Source organism: Periplaneta americana, chromosome 3 (assembly GCF_040183065.1).
Source record: "Periplaneta americana isolate PAMFEO1 chromosome 3, P.americana_PAMFEO1_priV1, whole genome shotgun sequence".
Taxonomy (NCBI): domain Eukaryota; kingdom Metazoa; phylum Arthropoda; class Insecta; order Blattodea; family Blattidae; genus Periplaneta; species Periplaneta americana.
Genome location: NC_091119.1, coordinates 87482408 through 87503882, shown reverse-complemented (window position 1 = coordinate 87503882; position 21475 = coordinate 87482408). Strand labels below are relative to the sequence as shown.

The 21475-nt window shown below is 37.0% G+C and overlaps 1 protein-coding gene across 5 annotated transcripts in view; it reads left to right on the top strand.

Annotated features, from left to right (window-relative positions):
- LOC138696240 (kelch-like protein 26) overlaps nt 1-21475 on the top strand; it is a 149008-nt gene that overhangs the window by 104104 nt on the left and 23429 nt on the right. For all 5 annotated transcript variants that reach the window (XM_069820925.1, XM_069820921.1, XM_069820923.1 and 2 more), the window contains 2 exons: nt 13926-14143; nt 20880-21125. In XM_069820925.1, coding sequence (XP_069677026.1) covers nt 13982-14143; nt 20880-21125 — 408 coding nt within the window. In that variant the 5' untranslated portion in view covers nt 13926-13981. The remainder of the gene's footprint in view (nt 1-13925; nt 14144-20879; nt 21126-21475) is intronic.

Here is a 21475-nt window from a genome sequence, read left to right as displayed (position 1 = left end):
TTCACAACCATACAGAACAACTGGTAAATATAACTGTTTTATAAATTCTAACTTTCAGACTTTTTGACAGAAGACTAGATGACAAAAGCTTCCCATAACAGGCATTTCCCATATTTAGTCTACGTTTAATTTCCTCCCGACTGTCATTTATATTTGTTACTGTTGCTCCAAAATATTTTAATTTTTCCACCTCTTCGAAGGTTAAATCTCCAATTTTTATTGTTCCATTTCGTACAATATTCTGGTCACGAAACATAATCATATACTTAGTCTTTTCGGGATTTACTTCCAACCCTATCGCTTTACTTGCTTCAACTAGAATTTCCGCGTTTTCCCTAATCGTTTGTGGATTTTCTCCTAACATATTCAGGTCATCCGCATAGACAAGAAGCTGATGTAACCCGTTCAATTCCAAACCCTCTGTGTTATCCTGAACTTTCCTAATAGCATATTCTAGAGAGAAGTTAAAAAGTAAAGGTGATAGTGCATCTCCCTGCTTTAGCCCGCAGTTATTTAGTAGTTGCCCAAAATAGTTTTTCCATCTGTTCAGAATTGAATGAGAGTCTGCAAGTAAGTCACCATTCTCATCCTTGATCACGTTTACCCTTGCCTGATATCGGTTTTTAAATTCCTGTATACCCTTATATAAATCTCGAATGTTTTTATTCTTACTATTTGTTTCTACCTCACTCAGTTTTTCCTTCAAGTAATCTCTCTTTTTATTCCTAAGTGTATGACTTGCTTCCCGTCTTTCATTGAAATAATTATCTCTATTCTCCACAATTGGATCCTGTAAGAATTTCAATTTTGCTTGTTTCCTTCTATCTACTACAATGGAACAATCATCATCAAACCACGGTTTCTTTTTCTTAATTTCATGATAACCTATGCTCTGCTCAGCTGCAATTTTGATATTATCTCCGATATTGTCCCACACGCTATTAACATCTAACTCTTCTTCAGCTTCGTCAGCAGTTGCTAAAGCAGCAGAGCTATTTGAAATTTCAACCTGATAACGTTGCTTAGTTTCCTCGTCCTTTAATTTCAGAATATTGAATCTACTAATATTAGCTTGTTGATCTACTCGCTTGGCTACTGATAGCCTTTCTCTTAATTCTCCAATTACCAAATAATGGTCAGAATTACAGTCTGCCCCCTGAAAGTTCGAATGTCTACCATACTAGTGTGCCTTCTTTTATCTATCAAGATGTGATCTATCTATCTAGTGGTATACATTGAATATGTCACGTCAATAACTAATCATGTGTCAAAGACAAATATGTTCATGAAACTAATTTTTCTCATTAAATTGTGTAGACATTTTCATGTTGCCAATACAAGGCAACGATTAATTTTGGGGACTTGCAACTGTAACCAAGATAAAAAAAGAAACCATCTCTTGCATATTTGTGACAGAAATTATCTTCAGATACCCAAACTGCTTCGGAAATTGAAAGGACCATAATTTTTTTTTTAATTGCCTCTGACAATCCATGGGTCTTTAATTACAGTAATACAATAATTTATTCAAAATAAGTCTAAATATACATTTCTATCACACATTTGTGTAGATTTTATGTCCAGACAAGGACAATAATCGCATAGAATAAGAATAACCTCTACAGTGCCACGATCCTACTTTTAAAAGCTTACCAACCTCATGCGAAGAACTTACTAAATGAGGAATAATTAGTTTATTGTTGCCATTAGGCTCATTTTCAATGTCTTATAAGAGGGAAATAATAAAATAGCTCTAATTTGGATTCTTTTTGCTGTGAAAACAAGCACTTCTGCATCTAGAATTTAATGCCAGTAGTTCATGGAAAAAAAAGTCGATAGACACTCCTTGTCTTGGTTATTGACTGTTAAATTTGTAACTTGAGATGTTAAAATTAAGTTACGTAAGAATATGTGTCTTCAATAAAAGCAATACTGCTTAAAATCTTTAATAAACATGTTAAAAAGTAATCGATTATTGTTGAAACCGAATAAATCTACCATTACACTACTGAAAATCCCATAATAAGACTCGGAACCTTTTTCATTTCAATACCAATCAATGGATCACAGGTATAAAAATATTTTTCTTATTGCCAATTTATAATAATTATAAATGGCATTAAAAAATATTAAATTGTTATGCATTCCATAATAATTGATTCAAATAAGAAGCCATTAAAAATTCCGAAGCACCTAATTAAAATACACATTTTCTTCGCCCTCTTCGTGTTTAAAACTCTGATACATCCTATGCGATTCTGGTTATTTCCTTAATCTTATCCACAATGCATGAAGGAAGTACTTTCCTATTTTTCTCCTCAAAGGTGTCCAAGAATTTTCCTAGTAGACAAATTTTCTATAGGTCACAATTCGTAAGACCTTGTTCGCAGGGGTGGACGCAGGATTTTTTTTCGGGGAGAGATTTGAGGAGATAGTAAAAATGGAGTAATGAGAAATAAGTTTATATACTCACAATTTGTTTCCGAGTCACAAACATTTACAAGTTGGCCTGAGTAGCGTAGTCGGTATAGCCTTCTGTGCTCGAAGTTGCGGGTTCTACCCTAACCCATTTAGTGTGTTTAAATGTGACAGGCATCATATCAGTCGATTTACTGGCATGTAAAAGAAGTCCTGAGGGAAAAAATTGCGGCACACCGGCGACGCTGATATAACCTCGGCAATTGTGAGCGTTGTTAAATAAACCATAATTTTTTTATTTTAACATTTACAATGACTGCAATACAAAAACAATGACAGAATGACATTTACAGAAGAAGGCGACGAGGCTTCTTAGACATTTCATCCAGTACTTCATGAGCTTTTACGTTTACATTTTTATGTATATACATCCAGGCCAGTCCATTTAATCTGTCTGCTCCCACCATGCTCCTCAAATAAGTCTTCAAATACCGCAATGTTGAGAACGACCGTTCTGGTGTTGCTGTAGTTACAGGCAACGTGCAGAAAAGTTTTAGCGCCTTGTGAGTGCAGGGAAAAATAATTTCATTGCACCTGTTCAAAGATGATATAAAAACATTAGGTATTAGGTGAAGATTTTTCTGATCAAAGAAATTTCTTCTCCACATCTTCAGTTCATTGAAGAAAAACTCTGGTGATGCATCAACATCATTGGGCTACTGATTCACTACAGTCTCAACAGCAGTTTCTAAATCTTCATCTGATGCTCGCACTATGTTTTTAGGCAGAAAAGTTTGTAGGCCTATGGATTTTAGGATTCCCTTAAGATTTAAAAACCTGTCCTTGAGCTGACTAATGAAATAGTCTAAGAAGAGAAGGAAAATTAAAAGCCTAAAATACTCTTCATGACTGTCTGTCTTGAAGTAAGAACTCTATGTTTGTCTTTCTGCAGTTCTTGGAATTTAACATTTTAGCAAAGAGAATTTACGTGGAAAACTCTCTAATTCCTATGTAGGTACATTCACAAATTAAAATTAATATTATTTTTGTTTCTTGTTTCGTATTTTTCTCAAAATTTCGGGAGGGGATATATCCCCTTAATCCCCCCCCCCCTTGCATCCGCCCCTGCTTGTTCGTAATATTACTTAATTTTTGTCTTTCAAAATTGTTTAGTGTGCATCATCATTTTGTGTAGACTGAATAGACTACAGTGGGCTATAGTGGACTTTATATTGTCAGCAAACAGCTGGATACATTAAGAAGATTGATTGATCATTTCGTGTAGCCGTGTTTAAGGTATCAAAATTTAAAACTATTGAAGTTGATGTGGCTAATAATGCACTCAGCATTCCCTCACAAGTTGGTAATAAATTCACTTTCATGCCAGCACCTATTTTCTCCCGCTTCCGGCATAATTACACACTCTTCACATTCACACCAGTTCTATTGTGCTGTATTGTCTATTTCATCCTGGCCCAGGTCTGCTGTTGTCTTTTTCCATGTCTTTGTCCTCGTCTGGTCTATAGGGATGAATATTATCCATAGTCATTACGAACAATGAAAAAGACCACAAATATACACCAAAACAGCCCGCTTGCACCACACCGCTTATTTAAATGAGGAGGATGTGGCTTAGTGAGAGGTAAGCCATCCATGATGTCATGACCTGAAATGCACTGCATTAATAAGGGAGATATTTCCGGTTCTAATAATTTCTGTGTAAATTGAGTTTAAGTTGCCAGCTCCTTTAATTACATCAAAATGTCAATTATACCAAATAAATATTGTCGATTTTTGTTAACAAGTTATTAAGATCTTTGTGTGAACTAGAGAGCTGTGCCATCACTGATTTTGTAGGATGCTTCATATCCATCCACTTCGCCATTTGTTATCACTTGTGGTCACTAGTTGTAGGTTGAATGTCATCACCCACATTAATAGCGGAAGCACCAATACTTACACTATTATCTGTAGTATTAGCAGGTTCTTCATTATTACTAATACGAGGCGCATCCAGAAAGTAAGTTTCCCTATTTAAAAAAAAAAGAACATACACTTTCAGGAAAACATTGGTACAGCAATGTTTCAGCTATTTTTCAACATAGTCACCATCAGAATTGAGACACTTGTCGTATCATGGGAACAACTTTTGTATCCCTGTGTCGTAGAACTCTGCCGCCTGTGAATGGAACCAGGGTGTGACAGATGTCTTCAGCTCTTCGTCGTTGCCAAAACACTCACCGGAGGATAGGAATTTCTTGAAAGAAAACTTGAAAATCGCTGGGAGCAAGATCAGGACTGTAGGGTGGACGATCAAACAACTCCCAGCCAAATTCCGTCAAAACAGCTGCTGTGCGCCAAGCCATATGTGGACGAGCATTGTCATGGAGGAGCACAACACCTGCAGTAAGCATTCCACGCCTCTTGTTTTGAATGGCACATCGCAATTTTCGCAGTGTTTCACAATAACGCTCAGCATTCACTGTTTCACCTCTTGGAAGGAAGTCAATGAGCAGAATGTCCTTCCTGTCCCAGAACACCGTGCACATCACTTTCTGTACCGACAGCGTCTGTTTGAATTTCGTCCTGACCGGAGATCCACTATGCCGCCAATGTATTGACTGCTGCTTGGTTTCTGGGGTGAAATGCGAAATCCAAGTCTCATTGCCCGTGACGATCCTGTCGAGGAACTCGTCACTGTCCTCTTGATACCGTTGCAGAAATGTCAGTGCTGCTCCTAAACATTGCATTTTGTGTTCGGGTGTCAGGTTTTTTGGCACCCACCAGGCACACACTTTTTTGAACAGCAGGTGCTTAGTGACAATCTCATACAACAAGGATCGCGATATCTGCGGAAAATGGCTGCTCAGCTTTGTAATCGTGAAGCGACAGTTCTCCATGATGCACTGCCACACCAGCTCAACACGATCATCATTGATGAGGGACGGTCGCCCACAGTGCTCTTCATCATGGACACTTTGACGACCTTCGGAAAACTACTTACACCAGCGACACACCATCTGCTTACTCATGATGTTCGGCCTATAGACCTGACAGAGCTGCCGATGAATTTCAATTGGCGCAATGCTTTGTGCATTAAAGAACTTTATCACTGACCGAACCTCGCAGGCAGCGGGAGAAGGAATAAGAGCTTCCATTTCGGACCACTGCTGCCACGCTACTGGCACCAGGGGGGACCTGTCTGGCTGGCATATGATTGATGCGTAATTGACACGGCTAATTACGTTTACTTTCAAGGGGAAAAAATTGGGAAACTTACTTTCTGGATGCGCCTCGTATGTTTACTTCCATTTTGTTGTGTATATTTTTAAAAAAGGAACGAATATCTCGTGAACTCATTGTTATATGAAGTGAACCGAATGAACTCTTTCTGGAAAATGTTGTAGGTTTGGAAACAAAATGTTTACCTAAACGTTGCTTTGTATATTAATTTGCAAATAAACCTGTTATAATTCCTCAGAATTATGTTTTCTTCATATCTAATCCTAGAAAAACACAGTCTTAAGTCAGAAGGCAAAAAAGGATGTACTGGTAAGTGCTGAAACATGGATTTTCAGGTTATGGTTGATTCATTATAACATACTATTATGTTTGTTCTGATATTGGTACTCCTGAATTGTATATATACTGATATTTCGATATTTAAAAGAAGTAAATCATTCATTTCACCATATCTCAAATTGAAGATTTTGAGGTAAACAGTACCTTCTATCACTTTGATTTGGAGGGACATTCCTCCCCCATGCTTACCCATATCTCTGCCTTTGCTGATCCAAAATGATTTAGTTTAGTGTGTCTGAGTCATTTTCATTGAAGAAGCATGGGTATTTATCAGTGGTTATATTCTTAGACAAAACAACTGTTACCCTGAAATGAACATGAGATGTTGAGAAAATTGGAGTACTGAATTGAATTTAAAAGTGGGAGGGCCCTAACACTGCGACCTGAAAGATCTATTGCACATCCCCGTCATAATATTCTAACAGTCCAATAGTTTGATGCTCTTTATGAACTGAATTAAACTATGAACTGGAACAGTTGATAGCTCTTCAAGCTTTGGAAAATGTTTTCCAAAGATGAGAGCTCTTTGATGGGCGAGTGCATTGCAGTCTCACAATAGATGAGCTACAGACTCATCTCCCTGTGAACAACGAGCATGGCTGGTTGATATTTTGTCCCATCCTGTATAGGTTCTTCTTGAGGGCACAATGTCCTGTAAGGAATCCGACTGCCCACGGAGCTGTTTCTTGCTCAATTTTAACAAGTCACTTGACCTGCTTTTATTAAAATCTCTTATGAGGGCCTTAGAGTGTCTGCAGCCCTAACTTGATTCCCAGCAGTATTTTTGTTTCTTGTGAGCCCAGTTCCTGATAACCTGCTTTACTGGTCTTAGAGATAGTCCCAGTACAGGCTCAGGTCCTGTGAATGGGATCTCAGTTTCTTTTTTGGCAGCCTCATCAGCTCTTTTATTGCCCCAAATCCCTGCATGTCCCGGCATGCATTTCAGTTGAACTGTGTTATGTTCAGTCAGTATCCTGAGGGACTTGCAGCATTCTGATACCAGTTTCGATTTAACCAAGTGGGCTTCAAGTGCCTTAAGTGCCGCTTGGCTATCTGAAAGTATAAGAATATGTCTACGATTGTAGCCCTTCCTAATATTTTTCCTGACACTGGCTAAGATAGTAAAAATCTCAGCGTGAAAGACTGTGGCATACTGACCCAAGCTAAAAGAAAGCATGGTGGTATTTCCAAATAATACAGCACCAGTTCCTGACTTAGTTTTGGAACCATCATTGTACCAGACTGGACCCTTATTGTTCTCAGGTTTAACCTGACTTTCCCATTCACTGCACTCTGGGTAAGTGACAGTGAATTTATTTTCAAATGAAACCCTTGGTTCCAAGATGTCGGTTCTCATATTGAGAATCCGATAAAAATTGTTGTCCCATGTTCCAAGTACTCAGTATTGAACACTGTTGTATGGCGACAGATTCTATAGAATGCCATGAAGGCCTCAGACTCAACCCAGATGTGTAATGGGGTGAGTCCTATCAGCATTTCTACTACCGCAGTGGGAGTTGTTCTAAATGCTCCCGTTATTTCTATGCAGAACACTCTTTGCAATTTGTTAAGTTCATCCTGCAGTTTCTTAATTTAACTCTTGGCCACCACATAAGTGCGGCATAAGAGAGTAAGGGTCTGACCATAGTGATATACAGTGTTACTATAAATGATCTTTTACGATTACAAACTTGAATAACTATCATTAGGAGACACTTAGAAACATGATATTGGTATCAATGGAAAGAGAAACTCAAATATTTTTTGTTACGTTGGTGAACTTGTCGTATATTTATTAATTTCGTTGCTAGCAGACGATATAACAGAAAATGGCTGCAAACGAAGATAAGAGAGCATTTTGTGTGTTAGATTTTCACATATCCCATTCTTCTGTCACTGTACAACGCAATTTTAGAAGAAAATTTGGTGTTGATCCACCAAGTGGGCCCAGTATCCGTAAGTGGTATGCTGACTTCAAAATGAGGGGATGCATCTGTAAGTGGAAGTCAAGCGGTCGTCCATCAGTAAGTGAGGCAAATGTGAAGAGTGTGAGAGAGTTTCACACGAAGTCCACAAATCCACCATAAAAGCCAGTAGAGAATTAAACATCCCCCAACAAACTTTGTGGAAGATTTTACAGAAACGTTTGAAGTTCCATCCATACCATCTGCAATTGTTGCAGGCTCTGAAACCAGACGACAAAGCCAAGCGACAGTCTTTCTGTGAGGAGATGCAACTCAGAATGGAAACTGAAGGTTTCATCGAATCACTGGTGTTTAGTGACGAAGCCATTTTCCATCTGTCAAGAGAAGTGCACAAACACAATGTCAGGATATGGGCTTTGGAATATCCTAACAGTTATGTGGAACATGTACTCGACTCCCCCAAAGTGAACATGTTTTGTGCCATAAGCCGTGAAAAGGTGTATGGCCCTTTCTTTTTTGTCGAGGCGACAGTCACAGGTAATTCGTAGCTAGACATGTTACAGTTATGGCTTCTTTCACAACTGGAACAGGATATCGAAGGTCTCATTTTTCAGCAGGATGGGGCACCACCATATTACCACTTAGATGTCAGAAACGAACTGAATACACGACTTCCAAGGAGATGGATTGGACGTGCTGGCCGTGAAGATTTAAAATGTTTGCATTGGCCTCCACGTTTCCCCGACCTCACTCCTTGTGATTTTTTTCTGTGGGGTTTTATAAAACAAGTGTATCAGCCACCATTACCACCTACAATTGAGGTTCTTCATGTCCGCATCACAGAGGCCATTGGACTGGTGGATGGTCCAATGCTACAATGTGTATGGCAGGAAATTGACTACAGACTTGATGTGTGTCGTGTGACACAAGAAGCTCACATTAGGCACATGTGACTTACTTACGGTTGTGAACCAAATGTTTCTCTTTCTGTTTCATGTTTTCCAGTGAAAAAAATTAAAAAATTGTTGGAGTTTCTGTTTCTGTTGATATCAATTTCATGTTTTCTAATTTTTGCTGATTTAAGAGTAGCACATGTGATTTAACCGAATGGATAACAAAAAATATTTGAGCTTCTCTTTCCATTGATACCAATATCATGTTTCTAAGTGTCTCCTAACGATAGTTATTCAGGTTTGTAATTGGAAAGATCATTTATAGTAACACTGTATATCCAATATATAATCCTAGGTTTAAGACCCCAAAGTCTTACCAAGCATTCTTCTACAAGTCCAAAAAATCCTTTAGGACTTGGCAATGCAGTAATCTAGATGCTTTTTCCAAGTTAATCTCTTGTCCAGGATGAGTCCTAGATACTTAACTTGTGAAGAGTAGGGTATCCTCTAGCCAAAAAGAGTAGGTTCCTTTAAGTTCCCTGTATACCTCATTCTAGTCAAAGGTACCACTACAGTTTTGTTGGTATTAACAGAAAATTTGTTTCTGTTGCACCAGGCTTCAATCTTTTTCAGTGCAACTTGAAGCACTTCGAAGACTGTATTAGGAAATTTCCTCTTAACAATTACAACAATATCATCAGCGAATCCGATGGTAAAATACTCAGCCCCATTGAGGACAGCCCCTGGTCGTAGTCATCTTTAGCATTTCCCCAAATAGGCTTATGGTAATTTGCCTATTTTCTAGCATAAGTGTATCCATCTATAGATGAGTGTAGGGACATTATGCTCTTGAAGGGCTTTTGACACCACTTCACATGAAGTTTTATCAAATGCTGCTTCTATATCTAGAAATGCTTCAATGGTAATTTCCTTAAAAGCCAGCACCTTCTCAATAGTTGAGACAATATGATGAAGCACTGCTTCTGTATATTTACCTGGTAGATAGTAAATTGGTACTTGTGTAAAGAAAAATCCTTCAGTACTTTATCCCTAATGTGCCTATCCACTAATCTCTCCAAGCTTTTAGAATACATAAGGAGAGGCTTATTAGACGATATACCTTAGCCTCGGCATAGCTAGGTCGCCCAGGTTTGGGTATAAATGTCACTTTGGTCTGTCTCCAAGCCAATGGAACGTAACCAGAGGCTAGGCAGACCCTATAGATTCTGCAAAGTAAAGACTGCAGTAAGTCAATTCCCTGTTGCAGCAAAGCAGGCATGATTGAATCAGGATCCGTGGACTTCTATGGTTTAAAAGAATTAATGGCACATTTTACTTTAGTAACAGTGATCACCAGGGAACGGATTTATATGGACTAAAAATATATGAAATATGTAAATATATATGTAGTTATTTTTACCAAAATATGGAATTAAATATGGATTTTTACCAAAATATGGAATTAAATATGGACTTAAAATTATAAAAAAATGACTATGTACGTTAAATATTGGTACATTTTAATCAAACTAAACAAAAAATATAATGGACGTACCTTATCTTCCAATGTAGTTTCAACAAAACACAATTTTTATTGTCTGTTACCATAACAATAGGTTACAAACATTTCTTTCAAGTGCTGAAAAGTGAATCTTCTTCTATTGTCTCTGAGGATAGATTTATACTGACTAAAAGAGCGTTCGACGTCACAAGAAGTAACTGGTACATAATTCAATTTCACAATGTCTGCTGGGGATAAGTCCAAGTTAATCTTCACTGTTGATTCACCACTCATCACAGCAACAACCTTTTGTAGTTCTTCATATCCAGGGTTTTTTGAAAGTACAGTGTCCACCTTAGCTCTTACTGCATCTGCAACTTTACCTCTACCACGATTCAGTTGTTCCACAGTACTATTTATAATTTCAAAACTTTCAGATAGTGAAAGGTGCCTATTTTGGAGACTTTTGAGCGTTTTTATGATGCATGAAAATGTATGCTGAATGTGAGCTAAGTCATTCTTCACACTTATGTCACAGGTAACTGTTTTCGCAGTATCAATTGAGACTGCATCTTCAGAGTCCAATGCAAGGAGAACATTGTTAATAGAGTCTATATGTTCGGCATAATATTCAACTGCTTCTAGCCATGTACCCCATCTAGTTAAAATTGGCTTTGGTGGCAATGGAATTTCAGGGTACATTTCTTTCAACACGTTAACTCTACTGGGAGCTTTGAGAAATACTTTTTTCACTGATGAAATCAACAAATCTACTTTAGGGAAATTGTCTCTGACCACTTCTGCCACACGATGAAATGCATGCGCCACACAAGTAAAATGAGTCAATTTAGGATATACAACAGATAATGCTTGTCCAGCTTTGACCATATAAGGGGCAGCATCGCTAATAAAGAATAACACATTATCGTACATAATACCCTTTGGCCACAGGATACCCATAGCTTCGTTGAACAGTTTAACTATAGTTTTGTTATTGCACTTTTCTAGAACATCACAATGTAAAAGAATTCGTTCAGAATATTGTTCACTTAACAAACCGATAACTACATTACCAACAAGTCTACCTTCTTTGTCGGGAGTCTCATCAATGGAAACCCAAATTGAACTATCTTTAATTTCATCTCTTATCTTCTGTATTGTCTCATCGTAGATGGATGGAGCATACGTCTTCCTAAGTGTTGACTCATCCGGGATTGTATGTTGAGTATATTTTTCAAGGAATTCCCTGAAGACCTTATTCTTTAGTTTGTAGAGAGGAATATCAGCAGAGATGAGAGAACGGCACAGGTCGATGTTAAACTCAGATCTTACATTCGATGTTGTTGGTTGTGTTAAAAACAATTGTCTCTGCTTGGAATTTAGTTGTTTGTTGGCCTGATGTTTACTAGTTGTAATGTGTTGTTGCACCAGGAACTTTTGTGTAGATGATACTGCACACTGACACAAATTACAAAATAATATTTTATTGTCAGTTGATAAACCATCTTCTTTAAATTCTGAAATGTAACTTGTTAGTTTTGATTTTAAATTGACTGAATGACGTACTTTTGGCATATTTACCGTCTTTATAGTATGATTTACAAAACTGAACCTATGTGTACTCTGACTGGCATTTAACTGTTGAGCTGCACAACTGAAGTCTGTTAAAAATTTTAAATTAAATTAATACAGTTTTGTAACTTACTTTCCCATTGTTGATAGGACTGCTAATTTTCAAATAACTCTGATGTTAAAGGGATTACTGAACATGTGTTTAAATCTCTATTGTTGAAATGTATTTTTAAAAGTTAATGGAATTTTGTTTTGTTTTATTGTTAAACCTAATATAATATGGACTGTTTTATATGAAATATGGAAAATATATGGAAATTAACGAAAATATGTACTAAACTCTAAAATATGGAAAAATATGGAAAATAAAAGTAGGATTTTTCAACCCTACACATTGTGAAACATAAAGATAATGCAAAATATAAATTATATTAGCTTTATAAGTAAATATGTATTTACATATAAATCCTTTCCCTGGTGATCACATTCTGACCAGGTTCCAATTCTCTCTGCTCGAACATAAATGGAGCAGATTTGGTCACTCCAGATCAGTCAATTGATCACCGTCTACCACTTTTGAGTCCAGAAAATGAATGCTTGCTAGATAAACTAGTGTTTCCATATCAAATTTTGTGTAACTATCATCTTGCAGTTTGATTGTGCTTACTAGCTTTTGAGCACCTTTAACCATTAGCTTCATGAGTCTTGCACTGTCCGTGATTTTGGCAGCTGATTCCTGGTCAGTCATCATAATTAATTGCTGCCCAGTAGAATCAGTTTGCCCGTGAACTATTTTCTAGTGCTCTGTACAGAGTCCCTGGTTAAGCAGCTGTATGCATTTAAGGAGCACTTTCGGATCACTGGTTGTTAGATCCCGAGTCCTAATGCCACCTTAAAATGGTTTGGGAAGGTCTTTAGCCTCCACCACGTTAAGGACAAAATTGTCTCATTTGAAATCAATTTAGATGTCTCTGGAGCCAGTTGCAGGACTCCTGTTTCTCATATTGGTAGATCAGGGCCCATCTTGAAGTGAAAAAGTCGTGAGGAGTGGTAGAGATTCGCCAGATTGCATCTCATCTATCTCCCTCAGGATCGCTGCCTGAATATGCTTGACATCATCGACTACAAGTTTGTCATCAAGATAAGATATCCCAATGATGACCATCTTGTATGAAGCCAAGGCTTCCTTATAGGAGACTCCAGGTTCAATACCCTTGTGTCTCTTAACAGGTTTAGCTTTAGCCGAAGATGGTGTCTATACTGGTCCTAGTTCTTTTAGAAGTCCCTGAGCCAGCTTGGCTCCCACTACAGCTAGGTTGAGGAGAGGGACCCAGTTGCGTAGTGCTCCCAGTTCCTTTCTCCTTGGCCCTAGCCCTTTACAATTTCCTTCTAGTCACCCCTGAAAACTTTCTAGTGCTCAGGTGCAGCTAATTAATAGAAGAGGCAGTGATCTCCATTTCCTTGTTAGATGATAGGTTCCCTTCAACTGGAGAGTCCTTGTTTTCAAATCTTGTTTATTTAGTTCATCCATTTGGAGTCCCACGAGTACCGGGGAAATAAAGATCACCCAACACAGAGCCCCGATTGTATTGGGAAGGCTAAATACTGCAAGGTTTCGCCTGGTGCCCTGCAGAGATCGTTAGCAACACTCTTATTTTACTACTCCAGTGTCATACAGCCCTCAGCATGATGCGTTTACACCTTGGCTTCAGTAGACCAGAGCCCATATATAGTAGCGGTACTCCAGCTGGAAGACCCGCTGAGGTCCTCCAACTGGGAGTCCCTTTGGGTTGGATTTTAAATGGGAGCCGCTTCTTTGTCTGGTACCTCCACCGTGACCTCGCTGATATGAGTAACTCTGCCAGTACAGCTTCTGGTTTCATTGGATACACCACCTTCAAGGTCATGCACCTTGTAGGTGGAAAATTGGAGTATAGTGGGCTTACTGATTATTGGAACCATATGTTTTGAAGGAATAACAAAATTATAAAGATTAACGCAGTTCTAATATGTTTTCTTTCTGTTTGTTCCCAGGGTATCTGGCAGATGTTGGATGATGTTGCAATAGTCCACACTGAGTAATCAAGAAGATGACAAGAGTGAGGGAATGGGGTCTACAGGACCGACCCCTCAACACTGTCCACTTTGAGTCTCCATCCCACACCACAACTCTGTTGTGTGGACTCAACACCCTCAGAACCAAGGGCCTGCTGCTCGATGTCACTCTGGTAGCAGATGGAGAGGCTTTTCAGGTAATTAATTGGTGGTAGTGCTTGTATCTTTACTTTCAACATATTAAATTGCAGTTTGCAAATTGACACAGTTTAACTTACACCATTAGTCCTTGTGCTTCCAAGTATTGTTTATCTAGAGCACCTCATTTATCCTTCAGCAGTTAATTCATTAGTGTGTTCATCAAGATAGTGATGGCCAGTTTCAGATTAATTTTTTCTGTATGAATGTTCAGTATCTCTGGAATATTTCTCTGTAGATTGAAAAGTTCGTTATTGCCATGATTCTGTCATATTTGATGCCTTTTATACTATATGTTCGCCCAAACTTCTTTCAGGTAATATTTTAATGATATACTGGGTTACAATCAGATAAAATAAAGACTAGCAAGCAAGAAGGATATTATTCTCAAAGTCAATAACAGTCAAACAACGCAAAACACGTAACTATTCCTTTTAGTATTTGAGTCATTCCACGTCAGACCGGACACATTTTTGACCTCATATTTTTAGAATTGTTTGAAATTTTTTTTATGCTTTCTAAGGGTTAAAATAAGAGACCCGTATTTTTTTATTGGCCCCAATTCTGATTATTTTGAGATTTATACAGCATCAAAATTATTAAAAAATTGCATACATTGACATATATAAATATTTGTTTCTCCCGTTACGTCTATCGTGTGAAATCGAGGTTAGTCTTATTTGGATGGTTAAATATATATCTTGTAGCCTGTGTATATTCACTTTCCATTTTTATGTATTCACAGTACTTTATGCCATAATCATTATATAAATCTTGATATTCATAATGTTCGGACACTTAGAATACCATTTTTAAGTTATCACCGTGTTCTCCATTTAATTAGCCGTAAGTGTGCCAAATTTCATAGTGGGAAAGCAATAAATTACAGAGTAAAAAAATAATAAATAAATACACGCGCAGAGTCTGTTGCGCTAATCTTCATCCCTTGCAACGCCACACTGTTAAACTGCTGGCTGAAACCTCAATTGCTGCCTTTGTCTGTTATCACCACACTGGCGACTGCCAGTAATCTTTGTTTACGTCTGGAGAAGCTTAGCTGGAATATATAATACTTAAACCAGGTCCAAGGCAGAATGAATTCTCTTCAGTTTGTTCCGAGATTTTCAAACGTTCGGGCATTAATAATACAGTACTATAGTGAGTGAGTGTGTATAGCGTAGTTTCTATTATTGTTTTTAGTTGGTGCAATTATTAGTGTGTAGCCTAATCACAATGAGTAATGTAACACAACCTAGACATTATCAGTGTTTTAATCCTTTCAAAATAAGCAACCACAGTCGTAGGTTTAAGAAAGGGAAATTAAGGTGCGTGACTTCTAACATGCTTAAAAAATTGAACATGCAACACATTAAGTTGTCATACAATCTTAGGATTTGTGAAAATTGTCTTAAGAAAATTTCATTAACGTCAGATGTTGGCGAATCAAGTGTCGTTCAAACCAGCAGTGTTGATATCTTAGCCGGTTCTAGTGTCCAGAACATTGAACAAGAAACAACAGGCACTTCGGAAACTGATAAATGTAGTGCTTCAAGTAATTCAGAAGTGTCAGTGACGGACATTGACAAGTTGAATGAAAGTTTGGTCTCAATGGGGGAAACACCAATTAAGAAGAAGAAGAAATTATCACAGAAGAAGAATCCCCAACGGAAATATCAGAAAATAAAACAGACGCTTAAGGAAAAGATTTTTCGCGTTGAGAAAAAGGAAGTAGAAACAGCACCAGATGTGAAGAATAGCAGTGACATAATTAATAAGCTAGCAGAGTGTTTCAGGAACACTACTGACAGAAAACTTAAAATTCAGATTTTAACTATATTTGAGGACTGGCCATGCAGTAAAATTAGGGAACACTTTGATGCATCTAATCACATGATCAATGTTGCAAAAAACTTAGCTGCAGAGAGGGGAATTCTCTCGACTCCAGAATCTAGAAGTAGAAAAACTTTAGACACATCCATAGTGAAAAAAGTATTTGACCATTACACTAATGATGATGTAAGCCGCGTCATGGCAGGAAAGAAAAACTTCGTTTCTGTAAAAGAAGACGGCCACAAAGTACAGAAACAGAAAAGAAACATTTAAAACAAACATTTAAAAGAAACATTTTGGGTTTTTAAAGTTAAATATCCAGATATACAAATTAGTTTTTCAAAATTTGCGGAACTAAGACCAAAACAATGTGTGCTTCCTGGAGCCAGTGGTACTCATTCAGTCTGTGTGTGTGTTTATCATGAGAATGTGAAGTTGTTAATTGATGGTGGAAACATTGCGAAATTGACAGCCAATCTAGAACGGCCACTGCGAAATTACAAAGATCTGATTTCACAGATTGTATGTAACCCTGCATCCCCTGATTGTTATTTCAGAAAGTGTAAAAATTGTCCATCAACTGCAGACTTAATTCAATATTTACAGGAAGCATTTGAAACAGAAATGATAGATGTAGTCAATTACAAACAATGGGTAGCTGTTGACCGAACTAATTTAGAAATTTTGCACTCTTCAGTAGAAGAATTTTTAGATAAACTTTCGACCAAGTTAGAAGCCCTAGCTCCTCACGCATTTATTGCTCAGCAGCAAGCTGCGTTTCTGTCGGAAAAGAAAGAAGCTCTCCAGGATGGTGAATGCCTTGTAATTTGTGACTTTTCCGAAAATTATGCCTGCGTGATTCAAGACTCAGTACAGGGTGTTCATTGGAATAAAAATCAGGTCACACTCCATCCCTTTGTAATTTATTTTAAAGACAGAAGTGAATTAAAACATAAAAACTTTGTACCAATTTCAGAGTGTCTTAAGCACGATACAAATGCTGTCCACCTTTTCGAAAGACAATTAATACGGTTTCTGAAGAACGAAATAGGAAATGTTAAAAGAGTTATTTATTTTTCTGATGGGGCTAGTGCCCAATACAAAAACAGAAAAAATTTTGTAAATCTGTGTTTTCACGAAGAAGATTTCGGCGTAAGTGCTGAATGGCATTTTTTTGGAACTTCACATGGGAAGGGCCCTTGTGATGGGATTGGCAGAACCACTAAAAGACTAGCAACAACAGCAAGTCTTCAGCCACATCAGGACCCCATTACGACACCAAGAAAATTGTTTGAGTGGGCTGAAAAGAATATTAGTGGAATTCATTTTCTATTTTTCACCAATGATGAACATAAAAATGAATGTGACTTACTGCAGTCTCGATATGAGAGGGCAAAAGCCGTAAGTGGCACGAGAACACTACATGCTTTCATACCGATCTCAAAATCTGAAGCACTAGTCAAACATTATTCTTTGTCCCACGAAAGTAAACGTGTATTTATCTGAGTTGCTGAAAAGTATGTTTCAGTTATCCAATCGGTTGACTTGTTTGTGTGTGTTTTAAGTTAGTTTTGTGGAATTTTATGTTAATAATTGTGCTTCAAAAGTGTCTACATATTTCGTAAGTCGACTTTGTGGTGTATAACATACTGACACTGTGTGTACCACGTATCCATACATAGCAACGCGGTCTTGCAGTGACGCTCCTACTCAACAGCGTGCGCCCGGCTGGGTAAGTTAATTTATTGCAAATTCATTTACGTATATCCCATTCTGAAATTTTGTATGCATATAGTTGAGAAACTAAGAAACGCAGTGATATTTTTTATATTTCGAAAAAAGTTTCCGAACTTTAAAAAAAATACATTTTAAAAATATATTTTAAAGGAAAAAATAGAACAAAAATGTTTATGTAATCCAAGGTCATATATGCTAAAAGTATATCTTATGAGCTTTAATATGAGCCGAATTTGAATAACTTGCGTTAATTACTAACGGAGATATTACCGTTTATATATCATAGTGCGTGCGCTATTACGTAAGTTTTGAATTTAAATACAAGAATCAAGTTTTATGAAAATGAAAATATACGTATATTTTATTTTTGTTCTTTCAATCCAATAAAAAAGTTTGACAGAAATAAAAAACATCAAAGTCAAATTTCCTTTAAATTTGTCCGGTTTGACGTGGAATGACTCATTTACTAAGTATTTATGTGAAAAATAGAAAACAATATAATACTCGTACATTTCTCAGCATTTTCAGCAACAAGAATTTTCAACCCGTAAAGCATTCATAGACTAAGGAAAAGTTTTTGATAGAGTGAGCCATGAGAAACTATGGACAATTTTAAATAAAAAGGATATTCCACTACAGCTAATAAATAGTATAAGAAGTATATAGACCTAAGTTCACATTCAGATATGCATTGAGAAGAATAAAGATTTCGTAAGAAATTTGTGACAGTTAGTTCGATTAATTAAAATGTGTCACAGTGAAACATACAGTAGAGTCTGTATAGGCCAGTTTCGGTCTGGAAACAGTTTACTACAGGCTAAAACAAAGAGCTGCACTATCACCTTTACTTTTTCAACTTTGTTCTATAATATGCCATTAGTGACGTCCAGAAAAACGAGAAGGGTTTGGAATTAAACCGGTTACATGAGCTGCTTGTCTATGTGGATGACATAAATATGTTAGAAGAAAATTGACAAATGATTAAGGAAAACACGGGCATTTTACTTGAAGCAAGTAAGGAGATAGGTTGAAAGTAAACCTCGAAAAAACAAAGTATATGATTATGCCTTGTGACCAGAACATAGTACGAATTGGAAATATAAAAATTGGAAATTTATCCTTTGAAAAGGTGGAAAAATTCAAGTACCTTGGAGCAACAGAAACAAATATAAGTGACACTCGAGAGGAAATTAAACACGGAATAAATATGGGAAATGCCTGTTATTGTTTGGTTGAGAAGCTTTTATCGTCCAGTCTGCTCTCGTGAAAGCTGATAGTTAAGAATTTATAAAATTTATATTACTGGTTTGAGCTGCTGCCAAGAAGTCAAAAAGAGAATAGCAATGGCAAAGAAAGCTTTTAATAGAAAAGAAGAGCATCTTCTGCAGTCCTCTGGAGAAAGAACTAGAAGCATTTGAAATGTGGATATGAAGAAGAATAGAGCGTGTGAAGTGGACAGACAGAATAAGAAACGAAAATATGTTGGAAAGAGTGGATGAAGAAAGATTGTTGCTGAAACTAATCAGAAAGATGGAAAGGAATTGGCTGGCTCATGGTTGAGAAGAAACTGTCTTCTGAAGGATGCACTGGAAGGAATGATGAACGGGAGAAGAGTTCGGGGCAGAAGAAGATATCAGATGATAGACGACATTAAGATATATGGATCATATGAGGAGACAAAGAGAAGGGCAGAAAATAGGAAAGACTGGAGAATGCTAGGTTTGCAGTGAAAGACCTGTCCTTAGACAAAAACACTATGAATGAATGAATGATGAATTACCGGTTGTTCTGTATGGTTGTGAAACTTGGATTCTCACTTTGAGAGAGGAACAGAGGTTAAGGGTGTTCGAGAATAAGGTGCTTAGGAAAATATTTGGAGCTAAGAGGGATAAAGTTACAGGAGAATGGAGGAAGTTACATAACACAGAACTGCATGCATTGTATTCTTCACCTAACATGATTAGGAACATTAAATCCAGATGTTTGAGATGAGCAGGGCGTGTAGCACATATGGATGAATCTAAGAATGCATATAAAATGTTAGTTGTAAGACCTGAGGGGAAAAAGCGTTTGGGGAGGTCAAGGTGTAGATGGGAGGATAACATTAAAATAGATTTGAGGGACTGATGTAGGGACTGGATTAATCTTGCTCAGGATAGGGACGATGATCGGCTTATGTGAGGACGGCAATGAACCTCTGGGTTCCTTAAAAGCCATTTGTATGTAAATAAATAAATGTTCTACGTTTTTAATAAACGTTTTTTATGACTTCATATGAAATAAAATTGCATGTATTTTCTTATTGTTTAGTCAAAAGTTACCTTGAATTTGAAGGGGAATACAGAGAATTGAATTTAATACGGGAACGCATATATGATACAAAGTTTTCCGAAATAGCCGTGTAACTTTGTTCCACCATTAAATGTCAAATTTCACCTATTTAAAATATGATTTTTGATGCTTATTATGTCTCAACCCATAAAATAAGTAGTTTTCTTAAATTGACAGTATTTTAGGTAAGTATAAAAATATGATAGAAGTGGTACAAAGTTACCCCAAATGACTGCAATATCTTAATGGTTATGTTGATTGAGTGAATAATGCAGTTAAAAAAGAGTAAAAAACTAAAGAAAAAACTCTTGGAGACTAAATATCTGTGTAATCATGTTCGCAATAAACTATTCTTTTTCTTTTTCGTGTTTTCCTTCCCCTTCTTCTTCTTCTTCTTCTTCTTCTTCTTCTTCTTCTTCTTCTTCTTCCGTGACTGATTTTCTTTCACTGTTTCCTTTACGGGATCTGCAAGCATGAGTGACGTCACGCAGTGGGGTAGAAGCAGTACTATAGATGTATGCTCACACATGCGCACTCTCTGTTTTACAGACGAAGCTAACGGCTGCTATGCTTTCAGATTCCAGGCAATTAGTGTACTTTTTTATTATAGGTCTAATCATCCATTCACTTCAATCCTTCACTTTTTTGTTCCAATTTTATTTCTTTTCTATAATTTGGATGATTGATTGGATTGTATTGTCTATTCCTATTCTGATCATATGACCCAAACACTCGAGTATTTTGATGTTTATTCATTAACGTTGTTAGAATGTTTGGATAAATTTTAAAGTTAAGATACGAATTATAATCTTATCGAAAGTATTGGTATATTTTCAGGCACATCGCGTGGTCCTCGCATCATGTAGTGATTATTTCCGTGCCATGTTTACGGATGCAATGCGAGAATCTCGACAGAGTGAGATCTGCCTGAATGGAGTCACAGCTGCAGGAATCAGACTCCTCTTGGACTACGCCTACACTTCAAGACTTGCATTGAATCTAGCAAACATTCAGGATGTTCTGTCAGCCGCAAGTCATGTTCAGGTGGTTGCTGTTGTTGAAGCATGTTCCAATTATCTGCAGGTAATTATATTTCAAACCATATTGGATTGTGTTCTTGCAAAACTTTAGAATCTGTTGATCAGGTGACACGATTGTTTCACTTCTGTGTAGTCTGTAATTGAAGAAAGAAAGTTTAATATTTAAAAATCTAAAGTCCTATAAATGCAATTGAATGAATGAATGAATGAATATATTTGTCATTCAGCAATCCTTTTGGTGAGGCGGCACTTCACATTATTAGTATACAGGGCCGTCTCCCCGTTTTATAACATCTCTCATACAAATCATTTAGGTCGTTACTTATTCTTAATTTATTATTACAATTCTTCCACTGGTATTTTCTTGTCCGTCATCAATTCTTTCACTAACCT